We start from the raw sequence: 27644 nt of genomic DNA on the forward strand, positions 1-27644 counted from the left end.
CTTTACTGAGCTAAAATACATGCAGCTTGCAGATCTTTATCAGCTAGTGTAGAAGTTGCTTTCTAAAAATGTAACCAACAGATTAGGCTTACATTAAGATGAAGAATGCTCACTGGAATAATGCTGTTAGCAGACGATGTTTTTCTAAAAAACAAAGAAAAATAAATTATAAAAAATCAATAATAATAATAATAATAATAATAATAATAATAATAATAATAATAATAATAATAATAATAATAATAATAATCAAAGAATTAAACTTAGCTTTTTTTAGCAGATACTACTAGACGGCACACGATGATGAGCTTGAATCAAAGTACGGGAATTCAGCACGTTACACACACAGAGCACTGCTACTGTTCCGGTGCGACTGTGGGCTTACTCGTAAGCAGGAAGTAGAGTAAAGTTCTAACAAAAGTGTATGCACTACTTCTTTTAGCACAGGCCTTTAGAGTGTGCAGGGTACTGCCAAACCCTTATAGATTGAATATTTATCTAATAAGTCGCCTTCCGAGTTCTGTTTCCTGAAGAAGGACAGTAGCAACCGTTGATGAGGCGCATGTTAGGGAGCGATCCTCGGGGCTTTGAACTTAAGGAGCATAAACGGGGCGCTGAGCTGATTCTTGTGTGTTAAGAGGAGCAATCCTCGGGCACTGAGCTGAGCAAAAAGAGAGGGAGCCAACATCTACGATATCCCCTGCCTGTACTTGGGGAGCGTAAACTGGGCGCTGAGCTGAGTTGTATGTGTTGGAAACAGCAATCCTCGGGCACTGGCTGGGGTAAGAACAACACAGGACGCCGAGGTGCCGGAATTTTGCCCCTCAGGAGTTCTTTGTAAATTTACCGAGCACTTTCAAATACCACCGGACTGAGCCAGGATCGAAACTGCTGTTTTCGGAGACGCCGAGGTGCAGGGATTTTGTCCCTCAAGAGTTCTTTGTAAATCTACCGAGCACCTTCAAATACTACCGGACTAAGCCAGGATCGAACCTGCTATGTTGGGGATAGAAGGCCAGCACCTCAACCGTCTGAGCTACTCCGCCCGGCCCGTCAAGAGAGAACAACACTTTCGGGCCTAAAGTCTCTCTAGGACACTAAACTAAGTCTGCTGCTGCTGCTGTGTAATTACTTATTGTACAGTTTGCGAGCGAGCGATAGTCTTTGTACCGGGCGAAACTTGCTGATACATCGCATTCCTGCGAGTGTGCACTCGCAATGGCCGACTCTTGCAGCTTGTGTGTCTGCTTGAAGCTCACTCTAAAAACTATTCATAAAACGTTGCTGTAAAACATATCCCCACACCCGCGATATTTCTTGCCCGTGGACTTACGCATCTCAGACTTGGTGCATTCAACAGAATGCCCTTACAGCTTCGCAGCATTTAGCTTACTACAGTCCGGTGCCAGCACATAGACTACTCCAGCAAGGCTTGCAGGCATTTTACACGCAGCTTTCCAGCTGTAAAAAACCACAGCCCGGCACATAGCCTGCTCAAGGCTTCAAGATGTTGCAAGCAGGCTCTGAGCTGAGTCCTGGCTAAACTCTTTAAGAGCAGCAATCCTCAAGCCTTTGAGTTGTGTCCTAGCTAACATTCTCGACCAACAGGACTCGAACCTCAGTGTACGCCCGACAGATAAATTACGATCAACAGCATTATGCAGTGCAAAGTAGCGGGGGTTCGAACTACACTGTCGTCAGCTCCGAAGATAGCAAATGCTAGGAGGCGGCTAGCCGCTTCCCGTTCGTAGCCTAGTCTTTCTAACAACGTAAGAATCTGTTTTACGGCCGGTTGCCCTTCCTGACGCCAACAAGGAACAGGACCGGGATTTTGAATCGCAAAAATCTGTTTTACAGCCAGATGCCGTTCCTGACGTAACAGGACCGTGATTTGCAAGCAGTAGCAGAGAAGTTGCTTGCTTTGACTCTTAAGTTCGTAGGTCTGTTCTTTCAGTTGTTGCACAAAAATAGTTAATGCAAGTCGTGCTGAGCAGCAGTCGCCAACGGCTGTAGGTTTTTCTGCCTGCTTTTCTCGTCGTGCATGCTTTCACTCGAATCCTAACTAGGTCCGTCGGATAGGGACCGTCAACAAGGACATGCAGTCGTTCTCTATAAGACACCTTTGCTAGCAGCTTGCTTGTCCTGCTAGCAGTAAGCCATGTGCATGTAGTTAAAGATAGCGCCTAACAAAGTTACAGGCATGTGGATTCAGCCAGCACTTTGTTGATGGTCGCTGTGGAATTGCCGAGTGCTGTAAAGATAGCAGCACGATTCTCTATTTAAAGATGGCGGATGGCAGCTGTCAAAAAAAAGCATGTGAAATTTCAAATTGCCCGCCACCACGTACTTAAGGTAGTGGCCGTAAAGATAGCAGCACGGTGCTCTGTTGATTAAAGATGGCGGATGACAGCTGTCAAAAAAGCACGTAGGTTTGTTTCAAAACAAAAGCACGTGGAATTTTTCAACTTGCCTGCCACCATGTGCATAAGGTGGTAACGGTAATGTTTAGCCCCGTCGAGATGGCGGCACTGAGGTTAGCGATCGTCTGTTGTTTAAAGATGGCCGCTGTCAAAAAAGCCCGTGGATTTGTTTACAAACAAGAGCACGTGGAATTTCAAATTACGCGTGCCCACGTGCCTTAGGTTTAGTAACGTAAAGATAGCAGCACTTAGGTTAGCGATGCGTTGTTGTTTTGTGCCGTTAAGATGGCAGGTTGAGGTTAGCGATGCGTTGTTGTTTAAAGATGACGGATGACAGCTGTCAAAAAAGCATGTGACTTTGTTTACAAATTCAAATCTCGCGCCAAAATTGAAATTTCCCGCGCTATGACGTCAGCATCACGTGACCCGCTCCGCGGCCTCTGATTGGCCCACCATGGGCGCCCTGTAGCTCCTCTACTCCTTTGCATTAATATTTTTATGTTTTATTTCCATTTCATATGAATGATATACATTTGTCATAAATAAAAGAACAAGAACTTCAAAGGCCAGTATATTCTATTTTTCAGGTGTTATAAAATAAGATGACCAAGCAAGTTGGCCGTGCAGTTAGGTGCAAGCAGCTGTAGTCTTCCATTGAAAAGACAGTGGGTTTGAACCCCACTGTCAGCATCCCTGAATATGGTGATGATTTCCCATTTTAACAGCAGGAAAATGCTGGGGCTGTACCTTAATTAAGGCCACAGCTGCTTCCTTCCCACTCCTAGCACTTTCCTATCCCATTGATCGATAAGACCTATCTGTGTCAGTGTAACATAAAGCAAATTGTAAAAAAAAAAAATATTAATAAAAAGAAATGAGATGGTAGAGTTCCGGTATACTTATATTTAGAAAACTAGCAATTGTACGCATTCTTCGCACAGGAATTTACAATGGATTACATGTTTCCTTCAGGAATTTATGCGAAGAAACATGACTCTATTTACACGTTTGATGCGACATGTTAAAAGGGTATTTTCCTACGAAAGCATATGGCAGTAATGTGAAATATGATGAAGCTGAACAAAGTTGAGAGAGAATGAAGACGATTTCTGAATTTATTGTATGGTATAGTTCCTGGTCCAAAGTTGTGTGAAATTCTCCCAGTTCTCAGGTTGAATATTATATCTCTGACCATTGGCGTGGCACTCTGATGATGTTACCTCCCTTAATATCTGCCCTATCGAAAAGAGTTAAATGGCTCCTTAGTTTTTCCCGTTACCCACCTTGAAGTGACTGGCACGACATGTCCCACGGGACTTGGACTAAGAATGCAATTTTTCATAATCATCTGCATTGTTGCCAGTCGTACGATAAATATGTACGTGGCATAAAGGAACGGAAATAACATATTCAAAAACTTGTATGCTGTCTTCTGATAGACCTAATGTTAACAAAAATATTTGAGAATAATCTTCCTATAAATACCAACTCCATGTGATTACCGTGACATCCTATGCACATGATAACACAATCCTGAGTGAGTAGATTCCAAATATGTAGTTTGGTTGAATTAGGTCCAGCAGTTTTCCACTTTTAGAAATATACAACAGACAGGTTGACATTGAAGGAAAAAGTTCTGCCTATGTTTCCTCGGTGTTCAGTTACATTAGGTGGGTTAATTTTCAAGCCAAGCAAAATATTACGCGTCCTCTGATTTTTCTCCTGTTATGCATCCTTCAAATAACTGTAGGTCTGTGAAAGTGTTAGTCACTGACTGCATAGCATGAAGCCCGTAGAAAAAATAGTAATTTTCTTCGTCATTTGAAGAGTAAGCAAAATTATGTACATAACAAAAATTATACCGGGCGAGTTGGCCGTGCGGTTAGGGGCGCGTAGCTGTGAGCTTGCATCTGGGAGATGGTTCGAATCCCACTGTCGGCAGCCCTGAAGATGGTTTTCTGTGGTTTCCCATTTTCACACCAGGCAAACGCTGGGGCTGTGCCGTAATTAAGGCCACGGCCGCTTCCTTCCCACTCCTAGCCCTAGCCCTTTCCTATCCCATCGTTGCCATAAGACCTGTCTGTGTTGGTGTGACGTAAAGCCACTAGCAAAAAATAAAAATTTTAAATGAAGGGGCGTTTCACATATATTCCACTGATTTTACATATGATGAATAGTGTAGGAAAAACTGAAAAATACTGTTCTAGTCTTCCAATAAACCCCCAGTCTGTTAAGTGATTTTTGAATGATATGCATATAATTATATATATATCTGCTCGTAGATGAGTCAACTCCAAGTATGATGTTTGGGTGCGATATAATCAATAGTGTAAGAAAAAGAAAAATTAAAATCCCAACCTGTTTCCAGTCATTTGACCAGGTCAGGAATTGAATGAATGAAGCCCCCATCTAGCGGCAAGGATAGGAATTGTGCCGGCTGCCAAAGCCTGTCACACTCCTCTGGGGCAATGATTAATGACTGACAGATGAAATGAAATTATATTGGAGAGTGTTGCTGGAATGAAAGATGACAGGGAAGACTGGAGTACCCGGAGAAAAACCTGTCCCGCCTCCACTTTGTCCAGCACAAATCTCGCATGGAGTGGCCGGGATTTGAACCAAGGAACCCAGTGGTGAGAGGCCGCCTGAGCCACGGAGGCTTCAGTAGTGCAAGAGAAAATTGAAAAAAAAGTCTTTCCTGGTATTCCCATAAACCCCCAGTCTGCTCAGTGGTTTTTAAATGATATGCATATCAAAATTTGCTCCTGGATGGGTAAACTCTAAATATGAAGTTTGGTTAGGGATCTATTCAGCCATTTACCTGTAATGGTGGAACAAACAAACAAAAATACACGAAAGCTAAAAACTACTGATACAATCTTGAGTTAACCTAAAAGGGATGAATATATAAAAATATTATTATTATTATTATTATTATTATTATTATTATTATTATTATTATTATTATTATTATTATTATTATTATTATTATTATTATTATTTGTTTCTTTATTAAGCGGCGAATTTAGGGCTCTTGGCCCTCTCTTACATGACATTACAGACATTGGACCCCCTACAACTTTATTTATTATTTATAAGATATGTTCTGTATACACATAAATATTTTTTAAATATTAGAAAAGGATATTTCTTAATATATGTAAAAACTGGGTGTTTCATTTAGGATATTATTGGGAAATCTGATTTACAAAATTGTACTAGAGTATTTTAAATCATGTTGACTGTGTTAAATGATATAGGACTGAGTAAGTTGGTCGCACAGTTAGGGTTGCATAGCTATGAGTTTACATTTGGAAGATAATGTGCTAGAATCCCAACATCGGTAATCCTGAAGATGGTTTCCGTGGTTTACCATTTTTCACACCAGGCAAATATTGGGGCTGTACCTTAATTAATGCCATGGCCATTATCTTCCCAAGTTCATAAGATGTGTTTAAGGCACAAGATCTAATGAAGGATGCACAACAGTTTCGAGATTTTCCTTTTTGAAAATTAAAAAGGAACTATCTAATAAACTTACACTATTACATTTGCTGGCCTGACCACATTGCCATTTTGCCAAAACGGTAGCTATCTCGTATTTCCCTGTGATGGGATTTATAACTGTGTTACAGAAATTCACAAAGAATAGGTCTCTTTCAGGTTTTCGTTTTTATGTTGCATCTTTGAATAAAGATACTTCATTTCTATTCCTCACAGAGGAAGCCAAGGTACTTCATCCTTGTATAACTGAAAATCTTTGATGTGATAGTGCGACATTAAGCCACTAGGGAAAAAAAAATTAAGGAGTGCAGAGTCACTTGAAATAATAATAATAATAATAATAATAATGTTATTATGACCCACTAACTACTATTTTTTCAGTTTTCAGAGATGCCAAGGTGCTAAAATTTTGTCCCTCAGGTTTCTTTTTAATATATGCCAGTAAGGCTACCTACATGAGGGTCTGTTCGAGCACATTCAAATCTCAACAGACTGGGGTGGAATTGAACTCACCAACTTCGGGTTAGAAGGCCAGTGCTCCACTTCCTGAGCTGCTTTGGTGTGTCAAATGACAGAGTAAATGTAGCTATAGTCTTGCTAAAAAGATCAGTGGATGAATAGTGTTGTGTAGTCTCATTACTACATTCATTGGAGAATTCTGATGAATTTCAGATTTAGCCTTGGTTTCTGTGATGTATAGTAAAGGATCTACTGCAACATATTTATAATCATCAGTTTTATAATTAACTATTTTGTACAGGAAATTGAGATCTTTGCCATTTCATTTGTGATTCAAGCTAGTTACACCATGTTCCTTGAGCTTATGTGAATAATTTTGAAATGTTGGTTTTAAATCAGTGACGTATCCTGGTATCAAGACGTGGACTAACACTAGACTTAGGTTACCCCTTTTCGATAATTGGTTTAGTGAACATCAAGCCTTAAGCGTTTTGAACCACTGGAGTAGCCTGCTGTGTTGTCAAGGCTGTTTCACGAGCTACTGCCCTGGACTCTGCCACTGCCAATACTCAATATCTGATCAGTGGAAATGGTAGCCTAGAGTTTAGCAAATTAAAATCGGGCTTTGTGGCCAAGTGGGTAGAATGCTTGCCTTTGGTCTGATGGCCTCTATTCAATTCTTGGAATCAACCTCCTCATATTCTTAATTCCATCAAGCCTTTTGAGAGGCTATGTACTGCTATTATTATTATTATTATTATTATTATTATTATTATTATTATTATTATTATTAATACATTAACATTTAGCATTTTACAGCATTACAAGTGGTCGTATCCATCGTTCACTGGTTTATTAGCTTTCTCGGTAGACCAGTGGTGGTGTCCGACCCATGATCCAAACAACAAAAGAGGATACTAAACCTGAGAGATTGCATTTCATTTTAGCTGATCTACCTATAAAAAGAAAATTACATTACTCCTATAACAGCAGCCCTGCAGTGTCTTCCTACAAGGATGTAGGAGTAAACGGGAGTGAAATACCAGTACTGTTATCTTTATAATTAAGCCCGAACCGGGCGAGTTGGCCGTGCGCATAGAGGCGCGCGGCTGTGAGCTTGCATCCGGTGGGTGAGGGACGCAACGCGTGGGCTGTAATATCACTCTCTCATGCCTTGCACTCAGAAATACGAAAGGCGTTTTCAATCATTGCTTTAAAGTTTTTAAAATGGAATAATGTGTCAGATGCTTATATTATAATGTGATTTACATTTCCATTGTTCTCATTTGTGGTTTGGACTTCACCGATTGCCTTGGTAGCCCTCAGTATATGCCACTGTTTTAAACACCCTCATTATGAGTGATGTTCTTATGGTCATAGGGATCCAAATAATTGAACCATACTTGCCATACTCAAGTCTGGATCATTCAAATGAGTTAAACAAGATCAGGGTTATCTTGGGCAAAATGGTAATGAATTACAGTACGTGAAACTTTTAGTGATACGTGGTTGTATGGTGGTGAGGAGTAAGGAGGGAGCTATCCCAGTTCCGGTAATACTGCCAACTGAATGGAAATGAAATCTGAATTGAATTGATAGTGAGGGCCGATGATCTTAGATGTTAGGCCCCTTTAAACGACAAGTATCATCAACACGAATCGATAGTGTGATTGATAGATATGAATTTTCTAAACCTTTATTATCTTAAGCCAACAACTGTGTCACACACACATTATAAAGAATTATATTACATTTCTCAATGTAAATCTTGTTCCTAGCATGAATTCTCAGAAATGTCACTTCCACAATCGTCACTGCTATCTGCAGTACTGTTACTGTAATTCTAAGAAATATCACTTCCACTATCACTTTCACAATCGTCACTGCCATCTGCAGTACTATTAATTACAATCTTGTCCATTGCTATTTCCATGACACCATCGTGCCTCCAGTATTCCTCTTCCAGTTCTTTCACCTTTCTGCAATACCCCTCCGAATTTGCGGTGGATACTAAATGGAATGCCCCGAAGGTCAGTCGTTGTCCTGACATGTCTCTCGCAATATTGCATCATTTGAATTCGCATTTTATTTTTGCCCATGCCAATTCAGTATGTGTTCAGATCACAGTTCTATGGGGAAAGACGAAGGACGACATGACCTTTTTCACCAGCCATGATGTCAACAGCGTAAATGTTATTAGGAGGCCTATTTTCCTCAACTAATCTATACAGGGCCTCTTTCCATTGATTTGCATCACAGACAATGCCCCTTCTCTGTATCCACTGGACCATCATCACTCATGTATCATACCTTGATGGTATTTTATCCACCTGTCGAGAATGATATGGTGCATTATCCAACACTATCACAGATGCAGGAGGCAAATTAGGGAGCACAGATGTTTTGAACGATTTCTCAAAATTATGGGAATTCATTTGGCCATGGTAATCGCCTTGGGTACTTCAAACATTAATTGTGCTTCTCCAATGAACCCTTTCTCAGATCAAACACTTGAAATGACTAGCCTTTTTGAAGAGCTTCCCCTTGCTGTAACACCCACAACATATTTTTCTCTCTGCCTGCATTTTCCAGTTGTCATATTGTTATCAATCAAGGATAAAGTGATGAAAAACACAAAAAGCTGGGGAAAAAATTGTAAGCACAATGTACAGTGTCTGTCTTGGAGTTTCTTCTTACTTTGGATTTAATAAGAAATGACAAAGTGGTTTGGAACAAACTCGTCCTGTGCTAAAACAAGTGTGTATCAGGCTGGGTTGGAGGAACTTTTGTTGTTCATTATGGAATGTGGACCTTCATAGTAGACAGAGAGCTTCAGATAGTAAAATGTCAACACGGAACTTGATGTATTGGATATCATTAAAAAAATGCTTTGTAGTCTGTGTGCGTTTGATAGAGAAGTCTAAAAGGAAGGAAAAACTAAATAAGTGTGCTATAGAGGAAAAGAAATTAAGAACATAGAAAACAAATTGAGTAGATGATAATGTAAAGTAAGTCTTCAAGGTTCAGGCGGCAGCACACAGGCCTCTTACCACTGGGTTCTGTGGTTCAAATCCTGGTCACTCTGTGTGAGATTCGTGCTGGACAAATCGTTGGTGGGACAGGTTTTACTCCGGGTACACCGGTTTTCCCATTCATCCTTCATTCCAGCAACATTTTATTTCATCTATCTGTCATTAACCATTGCCCGAGAGGAGTGCGACAGGCTTTGGCAGCCGACACAATTCCTATCCTCACCACTAGATAAGGGCTTCATTCATTCCATTCCTGACCCAGTCAAATTACTTGAAAGAAATTTTCATTTTCATAATGTAAAGTGCTCATTCCCCATCCCATCAACCTCATCAAGTGAGCTCTGTCACGTCACGTCACGTCACGTCACGTCACGTCGCGTTGATGTTAGAATTTACACCGGCAGGTAGCGGCCAGTAGCTGTTGTTGTTGGCGGAGCCGGGCTGAGTGGCGCAGACGGTTAAGGCGCTGGCCTTCTGACCCCAACTTGGCAGGTTCGATCCTGGCTCAGTCCGGTGGTATTTGAAAATGCTCAAATATGACAGCCTCGTGTCGGTAGATTTACTGGCATGTAAAAGAACTCCTGCGGGACTAAATTCCGGCACCTCGGCGCCTCTGAAAACCGTAAAAGAGTACTTAGTGGGACGTAAAACGAATAACATTATATTGTTGTTGATGGCGGAGGGAGGGGGGGGGAGCGGAGAAGAGGAATAGAGGCGAATTGGAGGAGAAGCGGCAGGTTTTTTTAATCACATGCTACAGTTGCCATATTAGTTTTTGATTCTGAATTAATTTGTATTACTTCATTAAAAAGGATGTTAACTTCTTCAGAAATTTTGTTCTGATTGAAGTTATTTTTTTGTTTCACATGTACGTGGATGTTTTGATATATGTTGAGCAAGGTGGCTATATTAACTATGTGTACATTGTCCAAAGAAAATCCAAAGTAAATGAGTGATTCAGTTCCGACATATGTTCACTCGTGGCAGAGAATCTATTATGTTTCTTGGCGTTTACATGTTTTTTGTAATGGATTAAAAAATTTCTCTGAGCGGGCGAGTGGGCCGTGCGGTTAGAGGTACGCGGCTGTGAGTTTGCATCTGGGAGATAGTGGATTCGAATCCCACTGTCAGCAGCCCTGAAGATGGTTTTCTGTGGTTTCCCATTTTCACACCTTAATTAAGGCCACGACCGCTTCCTTCCAACTCCTAAGCCTTTCCTATCCCATCATCGCCATAAGATCTATCTGTGTCAGTGCGACGTAAAGCCATTAGCAACAAAAAAATTCTTATAAGTTAATGTTGATAAAGATGAAAGTAACAAATTCCTTCTTTTCCTTAGGTTCTTTCTTCAGTGTTGGTTTTAATTTTGGTGATGATTTTGTCTACGAAAATTCTACTGGAGCCATTCTTAAAACTATAGCATGTATTTTTATTTATTTTTTATAATTTTTTTGGATAGTGGAATGTTAAGAGTTTTATAGACCATGTTATAAAAGGCAGCCTCTTTTTGTGTGCACGAGCAGTATAGGGGATGTCATTAGCAGGATGAGTGAATTTTCTGAAAATTACAAACTTGAGTGTGATATTATTTCTCATGCTATTAAGACCTAAAAAATGTAAGGATTTATTGACTTCTGATTCTACAGTGGATTTTGTATGAGTATTAAAAGTTGTTCTATTAAGGCCTGGCTGTTGGTGACTCTTTGACTGATTATGGCAAAGATCTTGCCCAACAAAAGATCCCATTGATATCGTTGATTATTTTGGATATTTCCCAATGGTCTATTTAAATCTCAGGCAGGATGCCCAGCTGTGGGACCCATTGGAAGTTCCTTTAGCTGATAAATTACATTGTAAAATGAAAAATAATTGTTGTCCAAAACAAATTTTAGAATATTTTTAAAAAATTGTATTTTGTTAGTGGGATCCTTGTTTACTTTCAGAAAGTTATTATCTGGAAAAAAAACAATGTTTTATATTATTGATATGGTCATTTTTCATCTTCAAAATGGTGGTATTCCCTTTGTCAGCTTTACTGATTATGTTATTATTTTTAATCTTCTTGTTAAGACCTATTAAATTTGTTTGTTAGAGATATGACTCTTAACATTCTGTAATGAGCAAGTTCCTCCAGCCCAGCCTGATTTGACAGTTGATTAACACAAGACAAGCTTTTTTTCCAAAATACTTTGTCATTTCTTATTAAATCCAAAGCAAGAAAATGCTCCAAGACATATACCATACATTGTGTTTTAAAAACTTTTTAATAACCTTTTTCATATTTTTCATCATTTTATCCTTTTAAATCGTTGAACATATTTTATAACAGTTTAAGATATCTTTCCAGTATGTATAATTTGCTGAGGATGACCCAGATAGCGTTGAAACATGTACCATGTGTTTTTGTGATAAAATTTACGGCTTATTTGTAGTGTTTTAGTCCCTTGTTTATTGAAAAAGGGCACCCACAAATATAAATTATTTTAGAATTAATACATTCAAGAACTGTTAATATGGAACTGATATGAAATATAAGAATTTAACTTCCGATTATACAGTGAATTTTCTATGAGGATTTGAGGAATTCATTTGTGCTAGTAAGGCTTGGCTATTGGTGACACATTGACTGATGATGGCAAAGATCTTGCCAAATGAAAGATCCCATTGATATTGTTGATTGTTTTGGATTGTTCTAAATGATCTATATAAATTTCAGCCAGGATGCCCGAAGCTGGAGAACCCATTGGGAGTCCCTTCTGCTAATAACTTACATTGAAAAAAGAAAAAATAATTGTTGTCTAAGACATACTTTAGAATATTTATTAATTCCTCTATTTATAATTTTCTTAGATTACCATACTGAATTTGTTTAATTTGACAGTAATTAATGGTTTTGTTTATAGGAGTATTAGAGTACATTTTGGAAAAGTCAAAAGTCATAGGAATGTATAGTATGATATGGTTGTAATTCGAGTTTCTTGGAGCTTTCACAGAATTCTAATAAATGTGTGACAAATTCTCCTGGAAAATTTATAATGTTGCATTAAGAATTTCTGAATTAATTTATAAGTAGGGCTGTGGAGCCTCTCTGGCTCAGGTGGCAGCGCACCGGCCTCTCACCGCGGGGTTCCGTGGTTCAAATCCCAGGTACTCCGGTTTTTCCTGTCATCGTTCATTCCAGCAACACACTCCAATATCATTCCATCTGTCATTCATTAATCATTGCCCCAGAGGAGTGTGACAGGCTTCAGCAGATAGCACAGTTCCCATCCTCGCCGCTAGATGGGCTAGGTGGTCAGGAATGGAATGTAAAATGAAAAATAATTGTTGACATTTAAATTATAAACAGGAGAGGTTTCCACCTATTCAATACATAGTTACTATGTAACTCTCCTGTTTATAATTTATATGTTATCTCAGTTCAATAGGGACCCACAACATGAAGTTCATAACCCTTGAAATAGTTGTTGGCCAAGACATATTTTAGAATATTTATTAAATCTTCTATTTACAATTTTCTTAGATTTCCATACTGAATTTGTTTATTTTGACAGTAATTCCTGACCTGGTTGAATGACTGGAAATAGGCTGTGGATTTACATTTTAATTTCATATGTAGGACTATTTCTGAAGTTGATAATCGGTCTAATAGGAATGCCCTCTTTGTGAATTTTTGGTAAAGCTTTTGCTGCAGGGAGTCTGGGGATCATGTTTACTAATTTGGAAGTATGTTATTCATAAAAAAGAAATTAAGAATTGTTAAGTAATTGTTTGAATTTTTTACATTTTATTAGTAGGACCCCTTTTTATTCTCAGAAGTCATTATCTAAAAAGTTCTGTTTCAATGATACGGTTGTTTATTGTCATCCAAGTCCGCCCCCGTTGTGTAGGGGGCAACGCGTCTGCCTGTCATCCGGCGGCCCCGGGTTCGATTCCCGGCCGGGTCAGGGGTTTTTAATTGTAAATGATTAATATCCCTGGCCCGAGGACTGGGTGTTTGTGTCGTCCTTAACATTCCCTTCCTCACATTCAACCCTTTACACTTCCGCAATTTCCAAATACACGCTGGTTCATAACATATGGTGCAAAGTAGGGGCAAAAGATCTTTCTAGGTCGACGCCCCAAATAAATAGCATTTTTTTTAAAAATTGTCATCCAAACAGTGGTATTCCCTTTGTCAGCTTTGGTGATTATTATGTTATTATTAATCTTCCTTTCAAAACCTATTATCTGTTTTTGTTTTTTCAGTATCTGAAGCCATCTCTTTTCAGTTTTCACTCAGTCAGTTTATGACTGTTAGGTTCTTCACTCTGCCGAAAAATCGTTTTGAGTAATAAATCTATAAACTACCTGAAAAAAGAAAACATATGGTATCAATATTATGCTTGAAAAAGAAACAATTTCATTAAAATTGAATGACATATTTTGTACATGAAAGAACATCATCTGATCCTAACAAATCACACTCAGAATATTTAGAAATCCATAAACATCTAGGTTTATTTTTGTTTAAGTACTTAGAACTTGAAATCTGGAACTTATCATGAAGTCCCCTTTTCTCTCCACTCCAGCATAAAATGCGAGGTGTTGAAAAACTGTTGCATGTCATTGGTGCGAGGCCAGCTGGCTAGCCAGTCTGTTGACCTTCCACCATGCAACTCCCCCTGCGCTGGCTAGGTCCCCATGACACTGTGTATTTTACTTTTAGGTGTTTTATTTTTTAGCATTTCCCTTATTATATTATTATTATTATTATTATTATTATTATTATTATTATTATTATTATTATTATTATTATTATTATTATTCTCGTATTACACTTCCTTTGTAAACTGCAGGGGTTTTTAATGAGCATCGAATGGGCTTCCTTTTACACCGGCAATTTTCCGCAATGTCATTTTCACTTACAGTACCTTTTTTTTTTTTTCCAGCATGCCTCCAAATTGAAATCGCATTAAATCTCTATACTTAACTATGTTCTTCATGAAGTTGGTATTTGCCATCTTAGTAGATGATGTAGGCCTCCACTTTTATGAGAAATCTAGAGAAGGATTTTCAAGAATAAAACATTTTGAGGTTTGATGACTTATGTAACATAGAACATGAATAAAGCACCCTGTGACTGAATAAAACCAGTAATCCCACTGATCTGGTAACAAGGGAATATAATCGATGGGGAGATGATGTCAAATGGTACAAGAGGAAAAACACTTTTTTTAAAGGAACTAGACGAGGCCTGGGATGATGATGATGATGATAACAATATGGAGATCCAGAGTATTATGGTTGTGAGGAAATATACACTTTGTGAACCACATTTGTACCTCAAGCTATTTAGTATGAGCTCAAGTTTGTTTGAAACAAAGATGGGAGTTTTTAAATTCTGTTTGAAGCACGATGAATAAACACTTGATTTAAAGAGTTTCCTCTCAGGTTTGCAGAAAATGAAAATTTGTTCATATATTTCTTTGACACTAAGTCATTGAATTCTTCCAACATGCTGTTGAATTAGGTAGAAACCAAGATGGTGTAATGTGCCAAGTAGGAGACTCTAAGTAGGTGGTTTACTAAAGATTGATTTCTAAGAATGTGCATTAGAAACTTTCTTATACAAACAGTAGCCTTTATCACATTGTCATGAAGAGTTTTGACAATCTTTTCCTTGTGCTTAAAAAATATACAAATGGGTAAATAAATTTATGAAGGCAAAATATGGGAGAGTTTAAATGACCACTTCACATTTCTCTTAAATGTTGACTCACTGGTATTACTTCTGGCTTGTGACAAATATATTTATGTTTATACATATTTAATTGCCGGGTTGAGTGGCTCAGACGGTTAAGGCGCTGGCCTTCTGACCCCAACGTGGCAGGTTCGATCCTGGCTCAGTCCGGTGGTATTTGAAGGTGCTCAAATACGTCAGCCTCGTGTCGGTAGATTTACTGGCACGTAAAAGAACTCCCGCGAGACAAAATTCCGGCAACTCGGCGTCTCCGAAGACCGAAAAAGTAGTTTGTGGGACGTAAAGCAAATAACATTATTATTATATCATATTTAATTACTGTAAACAGTGTATGCACTCAAATTCATGGACATATCTGAAGCATTGTTGCGTAAAGAAAATTTCAAAAGTAAAAATGGCTGAAAAAAGAATGAAAAGCATGAAAGTAAGTGAAATAATTTATTGAAGACCTTGAATTTGTTTTTCCTTTCACAGGGAATATCCCTCATCCCTTACTTTGTGAGCATTGTCAATATTTTCAGACTGTATGGGAAACACTGTAGTAGTAGTAGTAGTAGTAGTAGTAGTAGTAGTAGTAGTAGTAGTAGTAGTAGTAGTAGTTGTTGTCTTTATTAGTGGCAAAATTAGGACAGTAATGCCCTTTCGTACCTTTAGCCACACATTATGAAATGTACTACCAATGCAGAATACAAACTTACTAAGAGCAAACCGAAGCAAAAAGCAAGATTATCATACTATACTAAGAAAAGCCGCTTGATTTGTTCTGGGTGATTTCTGACAAAAGAGTGGCGTTACAATAAATGTTGCAAAATTAGGGCTGGGAAGAATTTGAGAAAGGAGACAAGCTCGCCTGAATAAGTGGTATGTTATGATAAATGATATTCGCAATGGTTTTCATTACTTGTAAGTGGTATGTTCCAAGCTGTCAGTGGAGAAATGGCGTGGAATGACGTTAGCAGATGATTAGTTTGAGTGGTGTCTTTAAAAGTAGGAAAGATCACAGTAGGAAGATAAAGTTGGAATTCAAGAGGGCAAATTGGGGCAAATATTTGTTTATAGGAAGAGGAGTTAGTTAGGAATTGGAATAACTTATTATTATTATTATTATTATTATTATTATTATTATTATTATTATTATTATTATTATTATTATTATTATTATTATTATTATTATTATTATTTATTGTCTTGTTTTATATGGCAGGACTCTAGCTATGAAGACTGCTATTCTGTCCGACCATACATACACCTACATGAAGAGTTAAATATACACTAAATAAGTTATCTACAATTTAATATCTTACGGTATCACTTAAATGTTTTAATTAACCAAATAACTTGGCTATGATCTAATCCTACGTATGTTATGAATAATTATGATTTATTAACCAGGTTTGACAGAGTTTCTTAAAGCAGAGGTGGTTTGACACACTCCTAATTTCAGCAGGTAGGCAATTCCAAATTCGACTGGCGGTGACTACAAATGATCTACTGTAACCAGTTGAGCGGTGAATGGGAGTGCTTAGTACTGAGGTGGATGATCAGGAATACTAGGTGATGCTAGATGATGGAATTGTGTGGCAAGGTATTCAGGGGTGTTGAGGTTCAGTATATGATGTAACAGAGAAACAGTGTGTAAATTTTGTCGCTCTCTTAAGCGAAGCCATGAAAGTCTATCAAATGCGGGAGAAATATGGATAAACCTTGGTATATATGAAATAATTCAAACACATGCGTTATGTGCATTTTGGAGTTTGATGGACAGCGAAGTGTTCAGGTTACTGTATACTACATCACAGTAGTCGAATATTGGCATTACCACACTGGTACTTTGGATAAGCAGTTTTCTTACATTTTGGGGGAGTAAATCTCTGAGTTTCTTAAGGGAATGGAAGGAATAAAACACTCGCTGACATATACCTATTACATGATCGTTCCAACTAAGGTTTTTTTCCATTATCATCCCTAAGTTTTTAACTGTGTCTTTGAATTGTAGCTGAGTGCCTCTTAATGTTACTGGGTGAGTATGAACGTCTGTGAGGCGTGCGTAGGTTTTTGGAGTAGCTAAAAGAATACACTGCAATTTTTGATCATTGATTTTTAGTGCATGCTCATCGGTCCACTTACATATTCTTTCTAGGTCGTGTCATTCATATTAGTTATTAGTTAGTTACCAAGGGAGATGTTCAATAAATTTCCAATTTCTTTGCAATCATTTAAGAAGAGGCTAGGAAAACAACAGGTAGGGAATCTGCCACCTGGGTGACTGCCCTAAATGCAGACAGTAGTGATTGATTGATTGATTGATTGATTGATTGATTGATTGATTGATTGATTGATTGATTGATTGATTGATTGATTGATTGATTGATTGTATTACTACAATACTTTATAATGAGTAACATTTATAAAGACTAAGGAAATGGCAAAAAAGAAAAGGAAAAAAAAAGGAGTTATTCATTTATAAAGCACACACTCACACACATATCACATTCATTCCAGTAACAGTTGGAATATACTACTTGATATTCTTCAGGAAATTACCATAGCAAGAACTTTTGAAAATATTCAGTGATTTTTGATGTTCTGATACCTTCAGGAATTGAGTTCCATCTTTCAGAGAACAGCTCCAAAAGTATTCGAGTCCCTAATATCTCTCAATGAGAAAAGTAACTCTTGTTGTCAGGTAACTGATTAATGCCTTGCAAGAGAAAGAATGCAAGTAAAGTCATAATTTCATCTTTATTCTTGTCAGTCCACTGATTCACTCTTTAATATAGTTTCAAGGTCGGTGTGCTTTCTAAAGACTGTTGAGCATACCCGTTGATTTCCCTACTTACTAGTTCCGCTAATTCAGGAGTGATAAACAACTGAAAATATTCTTGCGGATTATTTATGTCTTTAATTTGTACATTTAGTCCAGGTTGCACCGTAAATGTAAATCTCGGCCGTTCAGATCCTACCTTCATCCATACACCGAGCTGAATATCACCGCTAGTGCTACCATCACATTAACTTGAGTCGCTTTCACCACTGCACTCGCTATCTCCTAACATTTCAACAGTAGTCTCACTAGCAGATGACACATCACTCTCCGAATTGTCACAGTGTAATCAATCAAACAGTTCTTCTTCTCTCAGAAGTTTCTGAGCTCCGCTTGCACCTGCCATAATGCACTATCTACTACTGTCAGCAGCCTGGTGGCCGGTACTGGCTGGCTGCCAGCTGGGTGCGGAACGAAAGCATTTCGCCCGGTCACGTGGTTTTAGGAGAGTGATGCTGTAAGCAAAGCTTGAAACTAACATACACGCACAAAGGAAAACGATCTCGGATCCTATGATGGAATATGTCATCATACCCATTGCCGAAAGACATTTACAATGTGACGACAGAATATTCCATCATGGCTACTTAGGAGGCCATGCGGCTATGACTATTTATTCCATCGTTACCAATTGAAAGGTTAATAATGAATACGAAAATAGGGTAGCGGGTAAAGTACTATGGACAGCATAGTGAAAGGATTATTGTTGTCAAGATAGACACGAAACCAATGCCCACCACAATAGTGCAGGTCTATATGCCTACTAGTTCAGCAGAAAATGAGGAAATCGAGAATGTAAGACGAGATAGAAGATTTAATACAATATTTAAAAGGTGACGAGAATCCAATTGTGATGGGGACTGGAATGCAGTGGTAGGCCAAGGAAGAGAAGGTAATACAGTAGGAGAATTCGGATTGGGACAAGGTAATGAAAGACGAAGTCAGCTGGTTGAATTCTGCACCAATCATAATTTAGTCCTTGCTAATACATGGTTCTAACACAACGAACTATTGCTGTATACGTGGGCGAGACGTGGAGACACTGGAAGGTATCAAATAGACTTCATTATGATTAGACAAGAGATTCAGGAAGCAGATGATGGATTGCAAAACTTTCCCAGGAGCAGATGTGGATTCTGATCACAATATGTTGGTCATGAAATGCCATCTGAAGTTGACAGTCATGAAGAATGAGGTTAGTAGGGCTGCTGAAGAAATGTTAGGAAGAAAAGAAAGATCAACTAAGAATCAATGGATAACTCAGGAGATACTGGACCTGATCGATGAATGTCAAAAATACAAGAATGCAAGAAACAAAGAAGGCAGAAAAGAATACAGGCAATTAAAGAATGAAGTGGGGAAGTGCAGGGCAGCTAAGGAAGAATGGCTGAAGGAAAAGTGCAAGGATGTTGAAGGTCGTATGGTCCTTGGAAAGATAGATGCTACATACAGGAAAATCAAGCAAACCTTTGGAGGAAGGAAAACTAGGTGTATGAATATTGAGCTCCGATGGAAAATCACTTGTAGGGAAACAAGACAGGGCAGAAAAATGCAGGAAGGTATCCAACAGTTATATCAAGGTAAAGATGTATATGATCTGGTTCTGGAGCAAGAAGAGACTGTTTATGCTGATGAAATGGAAGACCCAATTTTGTGGTCAGAATTTGACAAGAGCTTTCAGAGGCCTAAACAGGAATAAGGCATCTAGAGTCGATGACATCCCCTCTGAATTACTGACAGGCTTAGGAGAAACCAGAATGGCGAGGTTATTCAATTTAGTGTGTTAAGTTGTATGAAATGGGAGAAGAGCCATCTGATTTTCAGCAGAATGTTGTCGTACCTATTCTCAAGAAAGCTGGTGCTGAAAAGTGTTAAAATTACCACACCATTAGTTTAGTATCTCATGCCTGCTGCATTTTAACGTGTATTATTTACAGAAGAATGGAAACACAAGTTGAAACCGAGTTGGGAGAAGATCAGTTTGCCTTCAGAAGAAATGTAGGAATACACGAAGCAATCCTGACTTTATGTCTGATCTTAGAGGATCGAATTAAGAAAGACACGCCCACATCTAGAAAAGACATTCGATAATGTTGACTGGACCAGGCAATTTGAGATTCTGAAGACGATCAGGATCAGACACCGAGAACGAAAAATTATCTACAATCTGTATAAAAATCATTCTGCAGCAATAAGAATCAAGGGCTTTGAGAAAGAAGCAGCAATCCAGAAAGGAGTGAGGCTAGGCTGCAGTTTGTCCCCCTTCTTTTTCAGTGTTTATGTAGAATAGTAAAGAGGAATTTGGAAAGGGAATCACAATCTAAGGAGAGATAATCAAACCCTGAGCTTTGCCGATGATTTTTTATTTTATCTGAGTCTGCAGAGGACCTGGAGAAATTGCTGAATGGTATGGACAGAGTCTTTGGTAAGGAGTACAAGATGAAAATAAATAAAAAATAAAAATAAGTAATGGGGTGCAGTCGAACAAAGTCAGGTGATGCAGGTAATGCTGGATTAGGAAATGAAGTCTTGGGGGAAGTGGATGAGTACTTTTACGTGGGATGTAAAATAAGTAGTGATGGCAGAGGTAAGGAGGACATAAAGTGCAGACTGGCACAAGCAAGGAAGGCCTTTCTTAAGAAAAGAAATTTGCTAACTTCAAAAATGGATATAAGAATTAGAAAGACATTTTTGAAGACTTTCATCTGGAGCGTGACATTGTCTTCTTCTTTCTTCTTCATCCATTCACCTCTCAAATTCTTACACTTTGTTGATAACGAAGCATACGATGAAGCCACATGTGGTCTGAAGAAACTCTACAAATTGAAACCTATTCTGGATCACTTGAATAGCAGATTCTGAAATGTGTACACACCCGAAAGCAATGAGTCGATGAGTCTCTTATGTTGTGGAAGGGAGGTTTGTTGTTGTGTCATACCATCTAAGTGCTCAAGATTCTATATCAAATCATTTGAACTGTGTGAATCTAAGTCTGGTTGCTTGTGGATTTTCTTGGTGTATATAGGAAGAGACACATAATTTCATGACTCTCCAAAAAATGAACCATACGGATCGAAAGTTGTTTCCCGTTGCTTTTCTCACTGAGACATTCTCTTTCCTTGCCCTTGGCACTGTAATCATTTTAATAGTTTGGTAGTAAGATTTTGTCTTTTAAACCTGATGAAGATACCTGACCAATTAAAAGTATCTCACCATAAGTTCCCGTTGCTTTCCTCAGCAAGCCAGATGCCTTGCCCTTTGTACTATGATCATTTCTGACAGCTTGATACATATTCTGTACTTATTGAACCTGATAAAAATACTATACTACACAAGAGTATCTCACTATATGTTATTTCCCAGTACCTTATGGAAAATATGCCACTGTGTTAGTAGCTACTCAAAAGAAATGTACCACTTGAAAGGTTAAACCAACTCCTGCATTTCCCCTGATTGATTTTGTGTTCATAATTCTGTAGTCGCCTGACCAAAAATCCTGCTCTTCCTGCCAACGTACTTGTACCAACTACATCTAACATTAGTCTATCATCTCTCTTTTCATATTCTCTAACCTACCACAACGATTCAAACTTCTAACATTCCACACTCCAATTCACAGAATGTCAGTATCCCTCTCGTGTAGTCCCAACCGGAGATCCAAATGGGGGACTATTTTACCACTGGAATATTTTCCCTTGGAGGAAGCCATCATCAGTCATCATTCATACAGAGAAAGTTGTATGTCTTCGGGAATAAGTTACATCTGTTGTTTCACATTGCTTTCAGCCGTGGAGCAGTATCTACTCAGCCAAGCCATGTTGAGTATTACTCGTATTACAAGGCCATATCAATCAATCATCTAGACTGCCACTCCTGCAACTTCTGAAAGGCTGCTACCCTCCTTTCGATGAACTATTTTTTAGTCTGGCGTCTTGACAGATACCGATCCGATATGGTTGTACCTGCGGCTCTGTTCTGTGCTTCAATTGGACGTGCAAGCCTCCCTACCACATCAAGGTATTAATGACCTGTTTACATAAATGGATGTGTGCTATGAGGCGGCACCATTTATGATTGGACCTATTGTAGAATTATAATTTCTGTTACACACCGGGCTTGTCCTATTGTAGCAGAGTAAACAAAGTTTAAATTAGAAAGTGAAATTTACAGTTTGCATTGTATAGATAGCAAAACCCTAAGCTTGGAATTTAAGATTCCATGCTACATTGGGCTAGTCCCATTCTGCAGGAATCAGGCAAGCAAAGAAAAATACAATGAACTTTACATATGGCTGGCAAGAATGTCTGCTCCCAAAGCAAATGTATATCGTAGCACTGAAACACGCTATTTTGTTGTAATTAAATCATTGAAGACGCAAAACCACCCCATAGAATTCCTGCTGGTGATACAAGTTAAGCTAAGATATGTTAGAATACAATTTATATTATCCCGCTACGTTGCCCGAACTCCCCTGTGGAAAAAAGCCCGGAACGGACACGTTCACGTAGACTGTGAACCGAGATGAGAAATAAATATGCTAACTTATGCATCTGAGATATGAATTCCCTAGGTAGCATGCATCACCCTTCCAAAACAATGGAACCAATTGGCCCAATAGCAGGGCTGAGTGGCTCAGACAGTTGAGGCGCTGGCTTTGTGACCCCGACTTGGCAGGTTCGATCCTGACTCAGTCCGGTGGTATTTGAAGATGCTCAGATATGTCAGCCTCGTGTTGATAGATTTACTGGCATGTAAAAGACCTCCTTCAGGACTAAATTTTGGCACCTTGGCATCTCTGAAAACTGTAAAGAATTAGTTAGTGGGACATAAAGCCAATAACATTATTATTTTCAGTTGACCAATCACATGCAGAATTTCACCCAGCGCAGACCTTGCATCTTCTTACGTGAGTGTGGAAAATTCCCACACTCTCTGATATTCTCCCTTTATGCACACACATCACCAAAGATAAGTTTATAGATTTTCTTTTAATAATAAAACCTGAAACGTTATAGTTTGGGTGTGGTGTCGTATCTGGGTAACCATGTACACTCAGAATAATCGAAATGCAGCAGTATGGAAATGGCAAAATCAATAAACCAACAAAATAAACACAGCCAAAATTGTAGTACACTCACGAATAATCAGGGATCATTAGAGAACACAACCAAGTTATGAACTTGGACACTAGTCCGACTAACGTAGTAACATAAACAAACAGCAGCCCATCAAAGTATGGCATGCCACGAAGGATTGCAGCTCTCCACCAAATCCATGCGTATACAAGTACTCAGATTTCAGTTTCAAAGTGAAGCGTTTTAGCAGAGCGCACAAGGAAGCATTTTGCTGTGTCCATTTTCCAAAGGGACCCGAGGTAAGTACAGATAATAAGAGGCATGGAAATACGTGCGACAGTAATCAGGGAAAGAGAAGGAACTGTTTTTTCATAATAATAATAATGTATTACAACATATATCAAAACAATTTTTACATGCTAAAGAAAGTGATCAGATGATTAAAGAGAGTAACAATATTTTCAAAAATAGATACTTCGGATTTTTAAAATAAAATGGGACGACCATTAAATAACACAATTTTCTACCCAAAACAGCTAGACTCAAAACAAGAGATGAATTTTACAATAGTTTTCATTAGGAGTATCCTACAAATGCTAAACAGATATTACCCATTAATACAAAATTTTAAAAGAATTTGAAAAGGCATATAGGCCACTGTACAATCGCAAAAGAAAAAGAAAAGAAAACCCCGGGACAGGAACGTGGGGAAAAGGGAAGGACGAGGAAGAGAACAGTACCTAAGGCTGGCAACAGGGATTAGGAAATATAGAACCTACAAGTATTAATACAATCCTGAAATTCGAACAGAAGCTAGGCGTTAATATGAATACAGATAGTCCTATTCTTGCGTTTGTTCACCAAGTCTTTTAGTATCCAATGGTTCATATCACTGTAATTTACATGTAGTAGAAAGCGAAATTTGGAAAAAATCGTAGTGTAGTTCCAAGACAAACACCAATGTCAACAGCTCAGACTAGTGATGTTTGGTAGCGTGAACAGTCTTTAGCAGCCAGTTTGGCATGATGAAATAGGGGAATACAGCTTTAAAGAGAAAATTAAGTATGGGAAGAGAAATATAGATTTAAAGTTCGCTCACCCGTCCAGCAGTCCTTGAGCTTCAATCATGAACAACAAACACCATTTTAAAAACATTGCACACGGACCAGCCGCTAGCGCAAATAAAGGAAAGTCCTCCCTCCACACAAGTCGTCTTCTTCATCCAAGTCCGCCGATAGAGCCCAGAGCTGGCCTTATTTATATTACGATGGAAACGTCCAGAAAAGACGAGAGCAGAAGGTACACATTGCGCAGCGAGGTGATAGGGGAGGAAAGGAGGGAGGGCAACAGTGCGAACAGTACCAGCTGGACGGGCGAAGAGAGCACACACACAGAGGTTAGTAGCAGCATGTCGAGCGTAGCAGACGTAGAATCACGTAGAATAGTAGAAAAAATAGGAGCACGTTATAAACCACACACTTTAGAAGTTGCACACTATCAACAGAAAAAAACAAAGTTTTGAACCTGGGACTGATAAAGTGTTTTGAGCGCAGTATAGAGCAGAAACTTGGATGCTAAGGAAGGACGGCGATAGAAGATTGGTAACATTTGAGATGTAGTTGTGTAGGAGAATGGAGAGCACAGCCTGATTAGAAAGTGTTGGAGAGAGTTGGGGAAAGGAGGAAATTGTTAAATGTTATCAGAATGAGAAGGATGAACAGGCTTAAGCACTGGCTGTGAGGAGATTGTTGAATGACTTGGAAGGAACGGTGACAGGAGCATAGTGTCAGAATAGCAGGAAGGTACCGAGAAATAAAGAGGATGTCAGGAGACAGGGCTGCATGAAGAGCTGCCATGTGAAAACCTGACATATATATATAAGAGTTCAAAAGCTGTACATGTGATCATGTGTATTAAATCTTGTAGAGCTCTGCCTCCTTACTTGTGAATTTCTTCTTAATGCTTCCAAATTATCATATTTCTTTAGAGAGACTCTGTGATCTTAAATAACCATTTCAGTAGTTTTCCTTTTGTTGAACAGTATAATGCTTGTACTGTATAGCTTGTGTGGTATTTAAGAAACAATTTTTTTTTTCTCATTACTGATTCACTTTTCAGTTGGCAGTTGATCTCCGGTACTGGAAGTTTACGTGGATCAGCATCAGGTTCAACATCCACATTTGAATCTGTCAATTCTTCTTCACGAACCGGTAGCCAAGCATCAATGTAAGTACTACTTTTTAGTAGCAGGAACAATTTAAGTTTCTTGGATATATACTTAGGAAATGATTTAGTGGGCTAGATTTCAGATATATCACACACACACACACACACACACACACACACACAAAATAAATTCGTAGAGTTTAAAAGAATGTTAGACTTCTTTAAAAGAATTTTAAAATATAGTAACAAGAGGTCAAACGGATTATCAGTCTTGTCTGATTATCCATTTCTCCCCTCCCCTTCATTACAATGGGTATACTTGGGGACAAAACATGACGGCCTCAGTTCCTGCAAGCGAGTTGGAAGCCAGCAGTCAATCAGACCCTACACCCTGCTGAGTTAATGAATTCTAAGTGATCCTTGTTTGGTCTGGAGAGGTTGCCAAACCACTTTCTTTCACACTTTATTCAGTCTTTACCCTTCCTTCGTGTCGAGTGCAGTAGACCATTTGGCAACTCTCAATACAGTAGACGTAGTAAATCCTGTAAGCCGCTAATGGACACCAGGCTGCCTCTGGAGAGTAGTGGTGTGAGGCAAGTTCGTCATGTTTTTTCCCCGAGTATAATCGAGTTTCTACAAGAACTGCGGTTACACTCGCAATGGACACTCTTACAACAGCAACTGATTGCTTGTGACAGTACAGTAGAACCTTGATTATCCATCTCTCAATTATCCGGCAGTCTTTCAGTGTTTTAAAATAATCATTGAACTCTGTAAAATTCTCTGTGCCTGCTAGAATATAATAAAGTTTTGCATCTTTTATAAAGCATCCAAGAAGAGAGTCTGTGTGTGATACAGTTGCCATTCACAACACATGGTATTCTCGTCTGTTGAGAGAGTGGGAGCCTTATTGGCTGCTGTTGATTTCAGCCTATTTGCCGATCATTAACGTAAGTTTTAATAAAATAGTCACAAAGTTACGTACTTCTCATCAACTATAGTCTAGCTTCGGTTCTCACTTTAAGCATAAACATTTTCTGTGACACATTGTATTCAAAACAGTTAAGAAGGGAAAATGTAAAGTGCTGGACATTGAAAAAACATTAGAAATATATTTTTGAAAATGGCAAATTGGTGGCCATGGACAGTGACAACAGTGGCGAGAAAGAAACAAACTGCACATGACTCAGCAGAACAGCAGAAATCCTCATGTAATTTATGGAGCAAGAAGATGATACTTCAAGTTTAGACATTAGTTTACCCGAGAATTGGAATGGAAAGAAGGAAAGGAAGAAAGAAAGAAAGAAAGAAAGAAAGAAAGAAAGAAAGAAAGAGAAAAATAGCTGGTAGTGAAGTTCAGAAGAAAGTTAGACTTCTTTAAAAGAATTTTAGAATATAGTAACTACAAGTCAAAGGAATTGTCCGTCTTCTCTGTTTATCCACCTGTTCCTCCCTTCCCCTTCATTAAAATGGGTAATTATGAATTTACGAAGGACTGAGGTTACACTTGCGAGAGTGGACATAAAAAGTGAATTAGATGCTATGATTTCAAGGATCTTTTTAAGTAAGAAAGATGGCAGAAGATATTCAATGTTAAAATGTGGAGTGAATTTTATTTTTATGCTCGCTTATTTCTGTAATTTAAGAAATTACTTTAGTAAGGTAACTTCTCTTAATGCTGTCATCTATAGTGAGAGAGATGAAAAAAGACCACATTCAGGATTCAAATCCGTACTTTACACATAGTCTCGTGCAAATTTATCAGAACACAACAACATACACATTTATTTTCATTTTTTTGCACTTATTCACCTAATATATACATTTACACTTTGCTAATAACTGATATGTCCTCGACCGAGCTCGATAGCTGCAGTCGCTTAAGTGCGGCCAGTATCCAGTATTCGGGAGATAGTGGGTTCGAACCCCACTGTCGGCAGCCCTGAAGATGGTTTTCCGTGGTTTCCCATTTTCACACCAGGCAAATGCTGGGGCTGTACCTTAAGGCCACGGCCGCTTCCTTCCCATTCCTAGGCCTTTCCTCTCCCATCGTTGCCATAAGACCTATCTGTGTCGGTGCGACGTAAAACAAATAGAAAAAAAAGATATGTCCTCGTCTCTATTTTATAAGTCACTTTACATGATTGGGCATAGATTCCACAAGTTTTGAGCACTTATTTTCAAGTTCATCATCATGAGTTCACACTGTAACTAGAGACTTTTTTATGCATATTTTGTGGACACCCAAGTTTTGTGAGTTTCCTATTTTCAAATAGCCCTAATGTTTTCTATTGCATTAACACCAGGGGAGTTCCCTGGCCACTCTGAGACACAAATATTGTTTTCACTGAAGAATTTCTTCACTTTCCTTGGAAGTATAGCAAGGAGCTAAAACTTGCTGAAAAATTCAATCACCATATG

General features: G+C 38.6%; 1 protein-coding gene across 2 annotated transcripts in view; it reads left to right on the plus strand.

Annotated features, from left to right (window-relative positions):
• The window catches only part of EDTP (Egg-derived tyrosine phosphatase), a 294601-nt gene that overhangs the window by 217463 nt on the left and 49494 nt on the right, over positions 1–27644 (plus strand). For both annotated transcript variants that reach the window (XM_067141139.2, XM_067141140.2), the window contains one exon: positions 25176–25283. In XM_067141139.2, the coding sequence (XP_066997240.1) occupies positions 25176–25283 (108 nt within the window). The remainder of the gene's footprint in view (positions 1–25175; positions 25284–27644) is intronic.

This window comes from Anabrus simplex, chromosome 2 (assembly GCF_040414725.1).
Source record: "Anabrus simplex isolate iqAnaSimp1 chromosome 2, ASM4041472v1, whole genome shotgun sequence".
NCBI classification, from domain to species: domain Eukaryota; kingdom Metazoa; phylum Arthropoda; class Insecta; order Orthoptera; family Tettigoniidae; genus Anabrus; species Anabrus simplex.